At 36.8% G+C, this 19,230-nt stretch overlaps 1 protein-coding gene across 3 annotated transcripts in view; it reads left to right on the top strand.

Moving 5' to 3' along the window:
- LOC143229096 (clathrin interactor 1-like) overlaps positions 1-19,230 on the top strand; it is a 71,723-nt gene that overhangs the window by 31,811 nt on the left and 20,682 nt on the right. For all 3 annotated transcript variants that reach the window (XM_076460921.1, XM_076460920.1, XM_076460919.1), the window contains exons 9-10: positions 4,276-4,774; positions 8,295-8,384. In XM_076460921.1, coding sequence (XP_076317036.1) covers positions 4,276-4,774; positions 8,295-8,384 — 589 coding nt within the window. The remainder of the gene's footprint in view (positions 1-4,275; positions 4,775-8,294; positions 8,385-19,230) is intronic.

Here is a 19,230-nt window from a genome sequence, read left to right as displayed (position 1 = left end):
AATAGGATGGAAAATGGAAGGATAAAAATGTGAAAGAGATGAAAATGACATTAACAAAAGAAACAGTGAACTTGAAATTTCTGACAAGGCACTTTACACTCGTGTATATACCTATTCTTGTTAAACAAGCAGCTCATGTGGTTGGATTTTCCAGTTAAATAAGATTTACATGTCACCTACTTAACTATATCAGCTATTTGGAGATAGTGTTTTTAAACACCCACTTATGTAAGTCCATTCCCCTCCTCAAATGCATTTGATAAAGTTTTCTTTCATCCATGCTTTCACAATTCACTATCTTACTGGTAGTGAGATTCTAGTGAATTTGGGGATATGGCTTCTATGAGAGCATTGGTCCCTTTCAGTTTGGCACATTTGCAATCTTCTCAAGAGATATTGCATGATCCATGGTTTTTTACCAGGATTCCTTTGGATTCTTCTCTTAACTATCCTTCTCCTCTCATCAACTGTATGCATTGATGGGTGAACATATCCTTCACATCATGGGGTTTACTGATTTCTCTTGCCTCGTCCAGATTTGTTCTTCTTCTCTGATGTTCATCTCCAAAGTTGGAATGCATGGGTTGATCCACATGAGGCATTAGGACAAATGTCTTTAGTTCATTTTTTTCTTCTTGTCTGGATTTGACTAATGTTTCATTCTGACTATTTAATGGTTATTGTTTGTATCGCTTGCCATGGGGGAACTTGTTCACTTTGTGGTTAACAGTAGATCTCTATTTTCAAATCCATGTGTGTGACATACATTTCTTGGCATGTCATGCTCCAGATGCTTTCATTCTCCCAAGGAGTGACCTCTTGATTCTCAAATTTACAGTGGCTTTATTTTCTGTCTGGAATTTTTTCACAGGAAATGTTTGACACCTTTCTCGATTCCAAGTTACCTCTTATGGCTTATCATCCATTCACCCTAAGTGTTAAATTCAGATAGGATTAGATTTAGGTTATAATTTTAGTTTTCCTCATTCCATCAGTCTTCTTTCCAAGGTGATTTTGATTGTTTAATGAATTCTGGGTCCGGCTTTTTTAATTTATTCTTCTTGGCCAGCACAAATATTATTTTCTTGGCTGTTTTGGCTTAATATGTGCTATTTTCTTCTGGATTAGTTTTACTAACCTATACTTTATGTGCTCAGTGGAATATTCCTTGTCATATTTGTTTATTACTACCTTCAACCTTTGTTCTCCATCAAATCTAAATGACTTTCTCTGTCCCACACATACTTCAGGTTGCTTCATTGCTTTTAGGGCTTCTTTCTATTTCAGTTCCTTGTAGTTTAGTTCCCTTGCATTGCTTCTTTATTTATGAATTTTTTTCCACTTCTTCCCTCACCTGTTGGGTTTGGCTTGTGATTCAAGTTTTTTTTATTCCTGGTCTCCTTCTCCCCATAATCAATTCCTGGTGTCTTCACTGTGATTAGGCATCTTATCTTTCACATACTTCTCAACCCCTTCATCTCTTGAGCACTGGGAATACACCTCATCCATTCATCTCCCAGTATCTGCTTTGTGTAGCTGTCTTTCCCTTGTTTGGTATCATCTTCTACTTGTTACAGTCTTTCACTCCTTAAGGAGGTTGTAGCTAGGTAAGTTTTTTTTTCCTGACATATATTATTTTTCAGGGGCCTGTCCTATGTTTTGACCAGGATCTTGCTCTGTGGCAAGTGGTGCCTACTCAGATATAATTCAGTCACTTCAGAATTGTACAGAAGTCCACACTGTAAGGCCACCTTGACTTCATTGTTAATTTCTATGGCTACAAAATGCACACAGTTAATTACAATCACATAAACTACAGATGGGATGTTTCATAAGATGACTCATAGTTTATTCATTGTTATATCTTTACTTCATAAGTATGCCCATTTTGTACTGTACTAACTCATAGACTTCATGTGTAAAACAGAAGGGGATTGCTGCCTATCCATGCTCTTCATTACATCAAATAAATTGGGTTTGGTATACACTTCAAAATAGGGTTTCATGGTCACCCATTGTTATGTCTCCACTGTGAACATTCTTGACTTTCACTGCATTCCCTTTTCCCCATTTCTTTCAGTGGAGTAAGAAAGTCCTTGGAACTGAAAAGTAGTAAGTAGGGGGTATCTTTCTGAATGAGAAATATACAATTTAAAAAATAAGGACTTGATTCAGTTTGGGTAGGCTAGTGGTGATCTGCAGGTTTAGATGCCAGATGTCCTCTAAATGGATGCTTCATCTCTGTACATGTTAAGTTTTGGATTTTAGTTGACTTACTGAAGGTATTATTCTCATCCTACTTCCACATGAATGGCTCTCAAGTTTTGGATGCAGTTGACTTGCCATGTATGGTCCGTTGTGTCGTAGCCACTCTGCACTTTGGGACACATCTCTTATTTTACCTGTATTCTGTTCACCATGGAGGTTGAAAGTAAAATATATTGTGGTTAAGATCACTATACAAAAATTCTCTCTCCCATTGGGATGTTATCCTCACAATTTTCTTCCCAGATATGTTACGTCTTTTCCATATTTGGGTGAAGAGTATACTTCCTACAGAAACGGTGCAGTCAGTCACTTATAATTCTTTTACTACCCCTTGTAAAGATGTCTTCTGGACTCTTTGAAGGATACTTTTACTTTCTCTCTTGCAATAAGCCCTTTATCTGTTCGATGTGGGGTTCCAGCTGTGTACTTGGGTGAAAGTAAGGTACTTTGTCAGAAATTACAGTTTTCCTGCACTGAAAATGTATCTCTGACAGGAACTTATTTCACTTACTCCCCCCCATCCTTCCTCCCGACAGTAAACCAGTGCTTACATTTCTGTCTACACTGGAAATGATAGTTAGATACAATAGCATAGAGGGTATCACATGAGTCACATGGGTGTATGTCATAATTATTTGGGGAGGTTTGTTGCGCAGTAATTTGCATGCAAGAATCAGTTAAACCATATGAGTTGAGGGTATGTTGTAGTGAAAGGTTTGTGATATAAAAAAAAACATTTTATGTAAATAGAGGGCAGCATCAAATGAGAATAGCTATGTACGAGAGCAGAAGTGAGTATCTGTCAGAAATACATTTTCAGTGTAGGAAAGTTACAACTGAATAAATAAGTTGTTTTAATGTTCATGTAGATGGGTATATATAATTACATGGTTAGAATCAACTGCATGTTTATGTAGCTTTTGCAAAATTAAGAATTTGAAAGTGCTGACTGTTATTTTTTTAAAATAAAGCTGCTTTCAGTCTGATTCATTTCACTGGTTTCAAGTGATGTTTGCAGTTTGACATAGAAAGGATTATTAAAATCAGCTGAGGGTTTTCAAATATATTACCTTGAAAGCCCTGAGACTTTCAGCATTGCTGATTATCATAATAAACATCCTTAATGGTCCCTGCAAAAATAAAACCTTCCACAACCTGCTATTACTGTCAGTTATTGCAAAAAATCATTATCTTTTTAAATCTTGTCAGTTTAACTATAAACCAAGATGGCAATGTCTAATTTTGGTATAAGGCCTGGTAATAGAGCTTTTGATAAATTAAAAAGAACTGTCAAAATTATATACTGTGCAAACTTGTTGTTGTAATTCTATGAAGTTGAGGGGGAAAAAGTTCTACATTTAGAAGACCAGTTAGATAATTTCCATAAGTGTTGTTAAGTTAAACAAACTAATTTTCTGCTTTCATTTGATGGGTGAAATGTAATTGTTGTTTTTCTCTAGCTGTCATTGAAGATTCAGTAGAAAAGTGAAGATGTAGGAAATATTAGAACCAGATAAACTTCTGCCTTTAAAGACTAATTTTGTAATATTTTATATAAAAACATTCTCAAATATGGATTTGAAAATTATTACAAAAAGCAATCATTTTAATTCATGTACATTTCAGGATACTATAAAATCCATAAATAATAAAAATTCTTAAGGAAAACCATTTACTAGACAATTTGTTTTTTAAGCATGTTTTAAAATAACTTCATTAATGTTTAATATTCTCTTCACTAATTTTCATTCTCTTAGTACTAGAAACTTGCTTGATTAAGAAAATATAGATACAAATATTTTGTGTGTGTGTGTTTGTAATGTTAATTTTATTTTTAAATATATAAATTACAGGATTTAAAGGTTTTTTGTCATTTATTGTAAAATGAAATAACTTTTCCTTTGTAAATAATGTTTCTGATTTTCACATATGCTTTGAATATTTCGTGTGGCAGTTATTTCTGTACATTATTTAGTTGTTTGTTACTAATTTTTTTATCTCTTATAGTCAAGAGGAGTTTGGAGACTTTGCCTCCTTTCCTTCAGTAGCTTCTCCAGGTTCAGGTTTTCCTAATAAAGTGGGTTTTCTTGAACCAACCATGATTACAGCATCAACTTTACCTCTTCATCAACATTCCATACCATCGACTATAACTCAGGGGTTAACAGGTACCCTCTGCCATCAGTCTTCACCAATAACAAATATTGTTCCTCAACCTGGACTTGGAATAGGCTCAACTTCGACTAATTTAGAGAGCCAAAAGTGTAGCTCAGCTACTGGTCAGCTTCACCAACCTGGAATGAGAATTTCTTTAACACAGTTTTACCCAAACAACTTTGTTGGACAGTCATCTGGAATGGTAATTACAGGAGGGTCTCTCAATCCTGGAGTAATGCCTTTGTTCAACACAGGCACACAAAATATGGGAGTGTCAAGCCAACCACAGTCTCTTACCAGCTTCAATGGATCTAACTATGGTCTTGCAGGATCTGTTCCAGTAGCCCAAGTAAGTTCAAATTTCTCTTGAAAATTAATACTTTGTAGATGAGATAAGTTTGCAATAACAAATGCTGGAAAAAGTCACAAAAAAGTTATGTTTATAATTCTTTAACTCACTCCATGTGTCAAAAGCCACATCATCTCACTTGTTAGTACACATTCAAAATTTTATTGAACAACTATTTTATGAATTTACATGAATATTTTTGGCATCAAACTGTAGATTGTAATTCAGATTTTAGTATTCTACATTATTTGATTTCATAATTTAAAAGTAATTATTTAAAACACAAAAAAACATTTCTAAACATTGATTTTTGTGTGTTGTGGTATGTTAAATGCATCACTTGCTCAAATTAACTGTTTGTGAATTCAGAGTACAAAATCTATATTTTTGTACAAATTAAGTACTCAAATTATTGGTATTGGTGAACTAGAATATAAAATAACTTCTCATCTTTTCTGTTTCTTTAGATATTGCTTACATACTGAATGAAACACAGTGGTCTCACTCACCTTTTTCCATTTTTGAAAATGCTCCATTATATACACACATTTCTGTCTATAACGTCAATAACCAATAGAAAAGATCAGAATATCTCCCAGTTTTCAAATGTTATATCATCTTGAACTTTCTACACAAAACTTTAAACTTAGTTACTAAGCTTAATAAATTATAATAGAATTTACTGTATCAATATAGTAATTTATAATTTTTTGGTTATTTGAAAACTTAAAAAAAAAATTATTTTGCTTCACATCCTCCTCATGAAATTTTATAAGGCTTAGCAACCTACAACAAGAAGCAAACAAATACAAAGGTCATAACTAGAAGAGATAATTGTTTGCATAACTTCTTTATTTATTGTTTTATGTGTGAAGAAAGATTAGTTTAAGAATTTATTTGAAAATATTAATAATATATATTTACATATATAATGTTTAATAACTGAAATGTAACTGTATTTTACAAAATATTAGTCTACTAAAACACAGCTAAGACAGGTTACTTTGTAAAGACTAAGGGTCAGTTTTATGTTATTGGGTAAGGTAATATGAATGCATTGCCACATCATTGTAATTTCTGTACTGTTGGCCAGACATGGCTAAAAATTCGATATAATGAACATAATATATATAAATTTACAATGTTAAGAGGTTTAAGCTATTCATTCTATACTTTTGTGCAGCATATCCCAAACTTTCTTGGTTCACAGCACCCTTAGTGTCTCAGCAATTTTTTTCATGGTGCCCTTAGGCAAAAAGAAAAACTTAAGTTTTGTTTATTATGTAATTAGGTCGAAACAACTTAAGTATTTATGTCCAAAAAAATTAGTAGCCATTTGAAAGAATAATACATGTAATTTGAAAGTAAAAAACTATTTTTATTTCACTTTTAAATAATCACAATTACTAATGGGATGTGTTCAGCTGTTGGGCACTACACAGCTTCTCAAACCTTGAAATCAGATTGGACACTGCCACCTTCATTTCCTGTTCCACATTGATTTTTGCACAGCACTTGCTTCTTATCACAGCAACTGCTGAAAACCCAGCTTCACAGAGATATGATGTCATAAATGGAATTAGGATTCACTGAACTTTAGCACTTAGCAGAAGATATTTATCTTTTACTGATATCCAAAACTCAGTTAGCTCCATGCTGCCAAATTTTGTTTTTAAAGTATTGTCACAAGACAGCTCAATATGATGTTCTTCTTGCAAACTTCTTCATATCTTCTGGAAAGTAATTTTCAAAATAGTCACTGAACTGTGTGAGGTGTTCCTCAACAACAGATTTTAGTTCATCAGTCAAATCAACTTCTTTGGATGTAACAAACTGCTGCAATGGGGAAAAACAGTATTTGCCACCATCTTTATTCATTTTTCTTTTCCACAGTAGTAACTTTTTTCTAAAGGCTGAAACCTTCTCTGTGAGTTTCAGAATGTGTGTGTTGCTTCCTTGCAGAGGGAGGTTCAGTGCATTCAGATTTTCTAAGAGATCACACAGGTATTGCACAAGTATGCTAATTTTGACAAAAAATCAATATCCAAGAAGTTTTTAGCATATTCATCTTCTTCTTCTTCGAGATAAGAGTAGAGTTCCTATTGTAATTCAAACTCGTGGTACAGTACATTCCCACGGTAGAGCCATTACAAGCTACAATAGAACAACAAAGATATGTGCTCAAATTCCATATCTTCATACAGTTTTTTTAAAAAAAACTTGGCCACAGTAGGCAAGGTTGTGGACCCATTGCATCAAGAGCTTTGCTTTTTATGAGTGCCTGCAATCCTCCATAACAGCCAGACATAGAGCGACCACCATTGGTACAGACGGCAACACATAGTCCAGTCTAAGTTGTTTTCACGCATAAAAGTGTCAAGGATCTCAAATCTTGAGCCTTTGTACTTGCAGTGATACTTTTACAAAAGAAAAGGTCTTCCACAATTTTGTTACCATTTACGAACCATGTGTAGCAAATCAAATGAGTATCCTTGTTACTATCCATTGCCTCATCTAGCTTTAATCCAAATTCCTTTTTGCATGTGAAACTTGAAGATTTTCTAATGCATAAAAATATTTTTAATCCTAAAATGAAAATTGCTTTGCATGTTGAACTGACAAGATGCAAAAAGCATAAGAAAAACATTGCTTAACAAATTTGAAAACTTAAAAAATACAAAAGCCTTGTAATGTTTACTGATAATCTGCCAAATTTTACTAATATACACTTACTAATTCTAAAGCTGTAACATGAAAATTATAACAAACATAAAATGATTACCAGGGACCATGCCCGTGCTTATATTCAAAGAAGTTAAATTATTGAATTATTCCATTGATTTTACATTATACATAAATGCACTTGTAAAGTTAAAAGACTGACACTGTGAAACTTACTGAAGAAGTGTTAGATTAGATGATGTATTAGTAAATTCAATATAAAATGTACTATTGCAATAAATAACTTCAAGTTCTTCTTCTATTACTTTACATTAAATTTGATTGTTAAAACATTTGTGACTTTTTTTCCTGCAACTTTTCCAGCCACCACAGTAATAAATAGTCTCAAATTAAACATTTCATAACTCTTTTAAAATTTCTTGTTGTTGCAAAATATGTACTGAAATTTAGCTCACACAGGAATGTTGTGATCAATATATATGCAGCAATATGATTTATTCAGATATGGAATTCCTCTTCAGAGTGTAAGACTTATTAGCACAGTATAGAATAAATATTTTATATCTTGCATTATGAGATAATAAATCTTATAATACAAGCTGCATCTTGAAAAGTTTTAAAATGGATATTTTGGTGAATCTAAACTTAGTATCAAATCCTTAAATTACTAATGTACCTGCAAAGTTTGTTAAATTGAGAATTCAAGATGACAAAACCCACTGAAGCCAAAAGGTTGTAAGTTATGAATAATAAAAAAAATGTGTGAACATTTTTAATGTTTTATAACCTGTTACACCTTAACAATACGTTTGTTAAATTTTATACATTTCTTTTGCAGCCAACTTCATATCAGGTAATGTCACCAACATCAGCAATGTACTCAAATGTTTCAGCATTTGCTAAGATGTCAAACCAGTCTCCTGCTGTAGTAAGTACAATTTTCTTTGAGCTTTAATTTCAAAACACACGTAACTCTTCTCACACTTTAGTTTTGTATCAAATAAAAGTTTTCTTTGCCTATCTATCTTGCTTCCTCTAGTATTTATACCTTACTGTATTAACCCTAGTGATTTTAATCTTGTGACTCTCCACCTATATCAATGTGCCTTCTATACTCAAACCACATATAAACTTCCTGTTATTGTTTTTTTCAATGGCAAAAATTACAAAAATAACATTTTCATGGTAGTTTTCTCTCCAGAGCTATTACTACATTTGCAAAATTTTCTTTTGAATTATTTTAAATCTCTTTCATTGGGCTTGAGCTTACTGTTTTTTCTTCTTGATTTTATGAAAAAAAAATTGTTTCAAGACTTTTTTTTTAGTATGAATACTCGTGTTTATATTTCAGACACACAGTTGCTTGATTCCTCTCTTCTACCTCAAATGTTGACCAGGCATTGGGAGGGCACCTTCTACAGAGAACATAAATTTCTTTATATGCAGACAGGTAGAGTCTTACATGCAGTCTATGTTTTTTCTCCTGTTGGATCAGCCTGAGTTTGTGGGAGATCAAGGGTGGACTATTGAGAATTTAGACTATTTTTGCAGTACCTTCCTTTGCTCATGAACCTCAAACAGACATCCTGTCTCTTGAACCGTTTTTGTTGTTTTTTTTACAACTATTATGCCATGTTTGTTGTATTTTAAGTACTTTTTTTGTGGCTTATAAATCTTTAATGTGAGAAACTAGTTTTTCTGATTACCTAATCCTTCCACCTTTTTGAGAGATTGCAGTGCAAATAAGGAGATTTACAGACCATTTCAGGGAGGGTGTTGGATAAGCATACTTTGGCTTTCCATTGCCTGGTGAATCTTATTTGGAATCTCAGAGGTTAGACCCACTACTTTCTATTTAGGTCTCTAGACAGCATGTCATTGTTCATCTTACTCATTTTCAGTTTTCCAGAATTTGTTTGTCACTTACAACAGTTTTTCTGAAATTTTGGAGGGTCTTGATTTTTTATTGACTTCCACTTTCCTCAGGTTATAAGCTTCTGCTCTCTCCTTGGTATCTTGATTGGTTTGTTGGTGGGATATTTTTGAGAGAAATGTCTTATTGGAGGGAATTTTTATTTTTCATTGTTCGTTATTGATCTAAGAGAAGCTTTTTTTTCCCAGACGTGTTTTTTGCAAGTATTTCGGAATCCATGGAATCTCAAGTAAATGTGACCCATCTACATTCTTTATTTTATATCTGGTTTCTTGAATCCTGTGAAGTTCTTCTACAGAATGGTTTGCTGCATCTCCTGTTCATGTTTCTAGTCCTTCTTCTTTGACACCATGATGCATTGGAAAACAAGGATAATTTTGACCTTACCAGTATGGATCTTCCTTTAGGGTGGAGCACAGATTTTGGCATTGGTGACTACCTTATAAGGTCAAGTCCTGTGGCATTTGATCTCAATGGATTCTTGTATGTATGAGAGACATTCACAACAGATTAGTGGGTCATTTAGTTCTCATGAGAGGACTGGCCATTCAGTCCACATCTCTCTTTCTTGTGACTTCCTTAAAACCATTTTACATCCAATCTTCAAACACAAACTATCCAGTATCTTCTGAACAAAGAGACTATAGAACTCATCACCTCCTCTTTGAAGGTTTTTATTTTTGGTTGTTTCTGGTACCAAAAAAGGCAGACAATGCTTCCTCCAGCCTTCTTGGTTTACAATGGAGTCATTTAGGCATTTCTTCACCATCAGTGGCTCTTTTCATCTGGTTTATAGATGACAAGATTTGACACCACAGATACATAACTTGAAATCCCTGTCATCAAATCTTCAAGGCATTATCTCTGTTTCATGCACAATAGCCAGGTTTATCAGGTTTGTGTTATGTAATTCTGCCTCATATCTGCTCTATACATTTTTTGCTAGATAGTTGGAACTTTTTGTGTCATATTCACTCCCTTAGTATTGAATTGACACTCACCACTACATGGATGACTGGCTTTTTACAGAATAACACTCTCAAACTTTGGTATCAGAAGCTAGAGTAGCTGAGTGTCTTATCAGAAAGGAGAATTCTATTTTTACTTGCACACAGTACCTTGTACACTTATGGATGTTTTTCAATTCCTATATAAATTGTGGCCAACTTTCTCCTATAATCCTTTAAACCATGGAATAGGTAGTTCTTCAAATAATGTTATCTTTTTCTTCACCATCATGTGAAAATTGTCTTTCTAGAGAATGTGGACATCTTTAGAATTATTCTTTTCTTTAGTTCAGGCCCACATATGGGACTTTCAGTGATCATTAAGGGATCAGTGGAACACGTACACAGACAAAATGAATTGTCTAGTAACACTGTTAGATTCCAGTGTGCTAGAACCCAAAAAGTAGTTGAACAGGAACAAGCAAATTGTAGGTGTCCCTCTACTACTTCCATACCACAAATAAATCTGTTCACTGATGCTTCTCTTCAGGACTGGGGTGCTTGTATAAACGACATGGAATTCAAGGAACTGTGGACTTTAGACAAAGTTTCTATCAACATCAACTGCTTAATACGTTTAGTAGTTCAATGAGCTATGGCACAGAATTTCAAATTATTTGTGAGGGAAGGTTGTAATGCTTCATTTGGACAATTCCACAGTATTCACATCCTTTTCAGAGCAAGGGAACACTCACTTGAAATCTTTGTTTTTGAACAGTGGATCTTCTCCTTTGGGTTTGTTTTACTTGTTTGCTATGTTCAAGGGAGTAATCAGTGTAGTAGCTGACCAGTTATTTTGTCCCAACAGAGATTTTTACAAAGTGGATGCTCTTTTTCAGATATTTTGCAAGCTGTGCACTTGTTTTGGAACACTACAGATTAAAGCTTTTGCCTCGCATTTGAATATTCATTTCCCATCCTTCTGGTCTTCAGTACCTCATCCTCTAGCTTTGAGAGTAATAGCTCTTAGCCAGGATTTCACAGGGTTTCATCTTCTTTATGCATTTCCTTGATTCATCTGCTCTCTGTTCCCTTGTTGGAACAGCAGTAAGTCTTTAGGTTTACAATAGCAGAAAGAAGCGTTCAGTTCCCCTCGGTGAACACAGTAGGTAGCCCAATGTAGCATTGCTATGAGAAAAATACACACACTCATCTGCTCTCCAAAGTTCTGTTACTGTTTTTCTCCATGTCCTGTTGAGTGACATCACATTGGTAGGGTAAGCCCTCATTTCCATTCCTTCAGTAGCTTTAGGAAAGTCAAACTTTTCCCAGTTCTCCCTGACTGTCTTCCTTTGATCATCTTTGGTCAGACTTTTTCATTCAGCAGTTAGCATTATACAATTCATATCTGGCTTTTATGCAGTCAATTACATGGCATCAGGTATTTACAATTTGAGTGGCATTCTCATTAACACATTCCATTTGACATTCTTCTTTGGAAGTTTATTGAAGGAAGTGGTTTACCTATCATCAGTGGTCTCTATCTGTCTTTGAGATGGGTCTGTTACCCTCAGCCTTTATCTGTTACCCTGTATAAAGCTGCCTTATCAGCCACTTTTCATTTTTCTGTGAAAAGAAAATATTTTGTGTCCCCAGTTGTTTTATTTACTTTTAAAATCATTTCAGTTTATTGATCATCGTTACCCTTTCCAGGTTCTTAACTTGGATGGTCAGGTAGTTAGGATGCTTGACTTATAATCTGAGGGTTTTGAGTTTCAATTCCCATCATACCAAACATGCCTGCTCTTTCAGCCATGGTGGTATTATAATGTGATGGGCAATCCCAACTATTCCTTCATAAAAGTGTAACTCAAAAGTTGGCAGTGAGTGGTGATGACTAGCTGCCTTCTCTCTAGTCTTACACTGCTAAATTAGAAACAGCTAGTGCAGATAGCCCTTGTGTAGTTTTGCACAAAATTCAAAAAACAAACAAACCTAACCTTGCATTATCATGTCCATCTTTTGAAACTGGGATCATGTTCACTTAAAGCATATTTTTTTCTGTCATTGATTTGTAGGGTCAGAGTTAGTTGTCTTTGTGTCCCACGCTCACATGATACTGTACTGTTCCAACTACATTCTATTATGTCCAGAGAAGGTCCTTTCTTCCTAAACTTACAACAGCTAGGTCCTTCTCAATTTCTCACTTACATAACCTTTTGGATCCAACTTGTCTTTTATGCTGCTCTGTTCAGGCTCATTGATGTTATGAACCACATATTGAAGTGATTCAAGTTCTTTATCCATTAAAATCCTTCAATTTGTTGCAACTTATCACTTGTCACTTTTATAACTTGGATTCATCAGTTGGTTAAAATAGCTTTCTCTGGTGTTTTATTGAAAGAGCGCAAACCTCTTTGGGTCTCATCTTACAAAGTTAAACATATATTTATATCCCTGGCAGCTTAGTTGTATTGTCAACTGGAAGGAATTGTGCAGGATGGTATGTGAAATACATCTAACACTTTTATATCACACTATTTACATACTTTAGACTGTCTTCTTCTTATATTGGTTTCAGCCATTCCCTCATCCCATAGCTATTCTGTACACCAAACTTGATTGTGAGAGGTGAATAACTTCATTCCTTTTCAGGGACCTTCTTGTCATTTTCATTTGGATCCTACTCAGTGGCAAGTGTTGTTTGATCAGGTATGCTTTCAGAAATCTGTACCAGCTACCAGTAGACTAATAACTAACTTCCTGGTAACAAGGAGCTCTGTTGAGATGGGGTGTTCCATGAGATTGTTTTGGCATTTTACAGGTGGTGAACAATTATTCTGTATCAGATAAAGTACTAGACCCAACCACACTCTTGGACTATCATGAGTAAAGCATAAAAGAACTTTACTCCTCCCAGGTAACTCCTGGCTTGAACAAATTGAGGTTGGTTTGTTTTTCACAATAGGGTATGTGATTCACATATTGCACTGCTCTGGAGCAGTGTTCCTCAGGATACTTCAGTGCAAGTTCCTGCTGCCACCACTCTTCTAGAACAACAAGGAAGTCCTAACAACTCTCAGTTTCCAGTCATTGAAGTGGTGGACAGAAGTCTATTCTTCCTGAGTGATATTTGTACTCTGTATTCCAGAATTACCTTCCTACCCTTAACCTTGGATGGTTTTCCCAGATGTCAAGTGGGGAGCAGGTCCAACCTACATGGAGTCCTTCTCATAATTCTTGTTCAGAGATGATACTTTGCTGTGTGCTTATGTGAGCATAGCCCTTCTTTTTGGTCATTCTCTAACTTTCTATCATCATGGAGGAGGTTCCTTAACTCTTCATAATTTTGCATGTGGAGCATAATTTCAGACTCAAATGGTTTTATCTTTCCTCCCAGGTTGAGAAGTTTGGATTTCAGTTTGTAAACCAAAGCTGAATGATCTTTGTTTCTTTAAGATAAGTGAGGCATGAATTGACTTCGTAAATCTAAGTTTGTTTGTTGCATTCTGAACTGCTTCAGGTTAGGGGGAAACTTGTTCTATTGGATATTGCTTTGTAGTTCTTGTGATTTGCATGCAACATTCTGTAATTTTCAGGTTGAGTTACTGAGTCTGTGATTCAGAGCTCAGTTTGTTGCTTTTTCAAGTTGGTTCCTGTACATTGTGAAGGGACCTCCCAGGGAAGGTTCTGTTTTTCAGTTTAACTCCTCTGGGATCTAAATATCCACCTACGTGCTTGCCATGCATGGCAACCCATAAAGGGGAGAAGAGGATCCTGGTGGTTGAGGGGTCCAACCCTAACACACCACTTTGGCATCGAATTTTTGTAGACGGGCAGCCTTGGGGTGGCCCCCCTTGGGTCAATCGGCTGGTCCACTTGGGCTAGGGTCAACCAAGTACCAGTGTTGGATATTCTCAACAGGTGTTGTGGACATTATATCTGATGCTGGTGGTTTGGAATAGTGCTCACAAAACTGTGGCATTGCTGCAGTGCCCTTGTTTGACATTGTAGGGCTCCATGGTGGATGGGGTCATGGGCACCAAAATTTCCCTTTCTTTGATGTTGATACTCCAATTAAAAATGTTAATAAAATAGTGAAAAAAACAGTCTATAGGTAAATAACCACATCTTGAAGATTCTGAGCAGCAATCCTCACCATCTGTACCACCTGTTGTACCTCATTTTCTTATATTGCATTCACTTTCAGACAAACCTTTAGGGCAATTGTCTCTCTTTTTCATTCAGAAGGGACAAGAGGGACTTGCTGGTTCTCCAAAGTCAGTAAAGAAGCTTCAATATGGTGACATATTGGTGGAAACATCCACATCTCAACGCAGTTAACTCCTCTTGCATTTAAAGGCAATTGGCAATATACCAATTGAGGTTACACCTCATGCTACTTTGAATTCACCACAAGGAGTTATTGTTGAGAGGGATTTGAAGAACATTCCAAAGTCAAAGATTCTCACTTGTTTCTCCACCCAAAAAGTTTCTGTAGTCAGGCGTATATCCACTTGCAAAGATGAAATTATGATGCCGACCAATGTCTTCATTCTCACATTTACATCACCACATCCACCTGCCACCATCAAGACAGATTATCTTAATTGCAGAGTACGGTCATACATTCCAAACCCTCTCCGATGTTTCCAATGTCAGTGGTTCTGTCACTCGAAAACGTCACGTTGTGGTTCCTTCACATGTGCTCATTGTGGTGGCAAGGACCATGATGCCTTCAAGTGTGAAATGGACCCTCATTGCATCAACTGCAATGGCTCTCAAGTGTCCTACTTTCATTGTTGCCCTAAATGGTTGGAAGAAAAAGAGGTGCAGCATTTGAAAACGATTCATAACATTACCTATCCTGAGGCTAGAAAATTGTTGTCGACCACTTCATCTCAGACATATGCTGCTGCACTTCATTCCACAACTACAGTGGAAGTGCAGACAAATCTCTCTGTACCTCCAAAAGAATCGTTTTCAAAGCAAATTAAAAAAGTCTTTTCTCCTCTATGGTTAAAAAAGTTGATGAATCAACTTCAACACCCATCTCTGTCCCTTACATACATTCCAACAAATCCCAATATCCACTTCCTTTAGTTCCAGAACAGGCATTTTCTCAGATACATTTTCTGCCACCCCAAGATGCAAAATTATCATTCATTCACGTCCTCAGTCACTGGAATCCCGTTCCAACAGCAAAAACCTGCCCAGTCGATCCAGGACAGGATCCATGGAGGTTGATAGGCCTCCCTCGAATAAAGACAATAGAGAAAAAAGATGTGGTCATAAACAGAAGATCTCTCCACCCAATTCGCCTACACATAAATAAAAATGGCAACCTTGATACATTGGAACTGTCAAGGGTTACGTTCTAACCTGGATGACATCAAAACACTGACTGCCTCCTACCATCCTGTATGTCTTTCCTTACAGGAAACATTTCTGAAACCTGCTGATACAGTAACCTTTTGGTGATTTTCTTTGTACAGAAATGATGGGCTGTGTGATGGACGAGTGCATGGAGGGGTGGCACTGTTGGTTGATCAGCATATGCCCATCCTGTCTTCGCCTGTTGACACACCCTTGGAGGCCGTAGCCATCTGTGTTTCCTTGGGTCACACCATCATTATTTGTTCTTTCGACCTGTCCCCTGGAGAAACATATGATCAATCACACCTTGATACTCTCATTGAACTGTTGCCCTCTCCCTTTTTAATCCTGGAGGACTTTAATGGACATTATTCCCTCTGGGGAAGTGCTGATATTGATCGGAGGGGTCTCTCTGTGAAGCATATGCTCTCTGATCACAACCTTTCTCTTTTCAATACTGGTTCTTCTAGTTATTTTCATGCACCTAGTTAGTCCTTTACTGCTATTGATCTCTCAATTTGCTCCCCTTCACTATTCTCCCATTTTTCATGGATGGTTAACAATAATCCACGAGGCAGTGATCATTTTCCTATAATTTTGAGAGAGACTGGCCGTGGTCAGTGCCACCCGACCCACATGCCCTGGTTGAAACTGGATCATGCAAACTGGCCCTCTTTCACTGTTCTCGCAGAACTTGATCCTGCCATTGTTTGTAAGCCATCAATAGACGACTGTTTGACAGCAGTAACTGACTGTATTATACAAGCAGCTGCTCAGTGTATTTCTAAAACTTCGATACGTTTTCCATGATATCCTCGTCTGTGGTGGAATCCTGCCTGCCACATGACATGGAAACCTCAAAAACATACCTGGGATACTTTCTGTAGATATCCAACTCTCTTGAAGCGCATCACTTTCCAGCAGGCTCATGCACGTGGTCAGTAGTTAAGACGTCAAAGTTAGAAGGAATCTTGGATTAAGTTCACAACCAGCATGTTTTCTACCACCAGTTCCAAAGTTATATGGAATAAGATTCGAAAGATCAGTAGGCAATATAATTTTGTCTCTCTCTCTATCTTGTTCTCTGATGGTCAGGAAGTGGCTAATACCCAGAGCATTGCCAATACTCCTAGTGAAAGCTTTTTCCAGGTATTTAGCACTTCTGCTTCTTGCTTCACATTCTTAGCCATCAAGACTTGGGCAGAGCGATTACCTCTTTCCTTTCAAGCTGATTGTCTCTATGACTATAATCATCCCTTTACACTGGTGGAACTCATACTGGCCCTTCATCAGTCTGGCAGTACATCAGTTGGACTTGATGATGTGCTCTATGAAATGCTTTGCCATCTATCTCCTGCTTCTCTTGCTATTCTTCTGATTGTTTTTAACTGGATCTGGCAGGAGAATGTTTTTCCTGATGTCTGGCACCAGGCTATTGTCCTACCTTTCTCTAAGCCTGGGAAGGATCCCAATATTCCTTCAAACTACCATCCAGTTGCTTTAATGAGCTGTCTCTGTAAGACCTTAGAAAGGATGGTTAATGCTTATCTTGGTTGATTCGAGGAACCAAACAACCTCCTCTAGCCCACCCAGTGTGGGTTCTGAAGACAGCTCTCCACTGCTGACCACCTGATTCGATTTTAAACATCTATCAGAGAAGCCAATCTCAAACAACAACATCTTGCATCAGTATTCTTTGACATTGAGAAGGCTTATGATACAATATAGTGGTGTGGCATTTTATGGTACCTCCATATATATGGGTTATGGGGCCATTTGCCCATTTTATTTTAAAAATTTTAACAGGAGATTCAGAGTTTATGTGGGTTTGACACTTTCCCGTTCTTTTCTACAGGAACTTGGAGTCCCTCAGGGCTGTGTGTTGAGTGTCACACTTTTCAGAATAAAAATTAATGCCATCACTGAACGACTCTCTCGTACTGTTGCAAAGGGGCTCTATGTCGACGACTTTCACACCTCATGTCAGTCATCAAATATGAGATATATTGAGTGGCAGTAACAGACTGCCCTTAATCATTTACTGAAGTAGACCACAGTAAACGGCTTTAACTTCTCTTTCTCAGAATCATTTGCATGCAATTTTGCTGCCATCCTGTGATCCTGAACTCAATATCAGTGAAGTTGTGCTGCCTATGGTCCCTGAGACAAAATTCTTGGGACTTACCTTTGGCCATAAGCTGACCTTTATACCACACATCAAACAGCTACGAGTCTAATGTACAAGAGCACTGAACATTTTCCGTGTCCTCTCTTCCACTACTTGTGGAGTGGATCGATGTTCTATGCTGAAGATATATTGTTCTCTTATTCGATCGAAATTTGACTGTGGATTACTGGTCTATGGCTCTGCCAGAACCTCAGTCTTAAAGATGCTAGACCCCATTCATCATCAAGGACTTCGGTTCTGCACAGGAGCTTTCCTCACTTCCCCATTTCAGAGCTTATACATGGAGTCTCAAGAACCTTCTTTGCACCATTGCTGTTTGCAACTGTCTTTACTATATGTTTCAAAACTTCGTTCCTTGACAAAGCATCCCACCTGAGGTTGTGTTTTCCTTCCTTGGTATCTATATTTTTTCAGCACAGACGATTTGCCATTGCTCCTTCTGGCTTTCATATCCAGATGCAGTTAGATGAATTTGGTCTGTCCTTGGATAACGTTGCTGTATCTACTGGTCAGCCCATCACACCATGGCTTTTTATAGTCCCCAAATGTGACTTACCTTTAAGTCATCCGAGAAAAGCAGACACTCCCAGTTGGAAATACTGTCTGTTATTTGCTGAACATCTTTCAAACCATCCTTCCATTCCTATTTATACAGATGGTTCCGAAATCAGGTAACTATGTGGGCTTTGCCATGGTTTGTTGTGGTTCAGTGGTTGCTTGCAGAATCCCTTATACAGCTTCTGTATTCACTGCTGAACTGTACACAATTTTTCTTGCCCTGGATCACATAGAAGCTAAGCAGTAGTCAAACTGCACTATTTATACTGACTCGCTTAGTTCTTTACAAGCTCTGGAATAGCTTCTCGTTAGTTCACATCCTGTTCTCACCGATATTCAAAACTGACTATCCCATTTCTCTTTAACATCTACTTCTATCCACTTTATCTGGATACTGAGCCACTTTGGTATTCATGGGAATGAACTTGGTAACACTGCAGCTAAATCTGTCTGCTCTGGCACTATCACTGCTGTGCCTGTTCCATACATGGTCTCTGGTCCTGTATTCAAGGCTCGGCTCTGTTACAGTTGGCAGTCGACTCGGAGTGAGCAACGTGAAAACAAGCTTTTCCAAATATGACCCTCTATTGGACTTTGGCCATCTTGCTTCCGTAAGGATCAGAAAGAGGAAGTTGTTCTAATTAGAATATGCATTGGTCACAGCTTTTTAACTCATCATTTTCTTTTATCTGGAACTGATGCACCAATGTGTAGTTTGTGTAACACTCAGGTGGACTTTGGCCCTCTATTGGACTTTGGCATCTTGCTTCCG

The sequence above is a fragment of the Tachypleus tridentatus genome, chromosome 10 (genome assembly GCF_004210375.1).
Source record: "Tachypleus tridentatus isolate NWPU-2018 chromosome 10, ASM421037v1, whole genome shotgun sequence".
Lineage (NCBI taxonomy): Eukaryota > Metazoa > Arthropoda > Merostomata > Xiphosura > Limulidae > Tachypleus > Tachypleus tridentatus.
The sequence above is the reverse complement of the archived record's forward strand: the minus strand, read 5'-3'. Positions and strand labels throughout refer to the sequence as shown.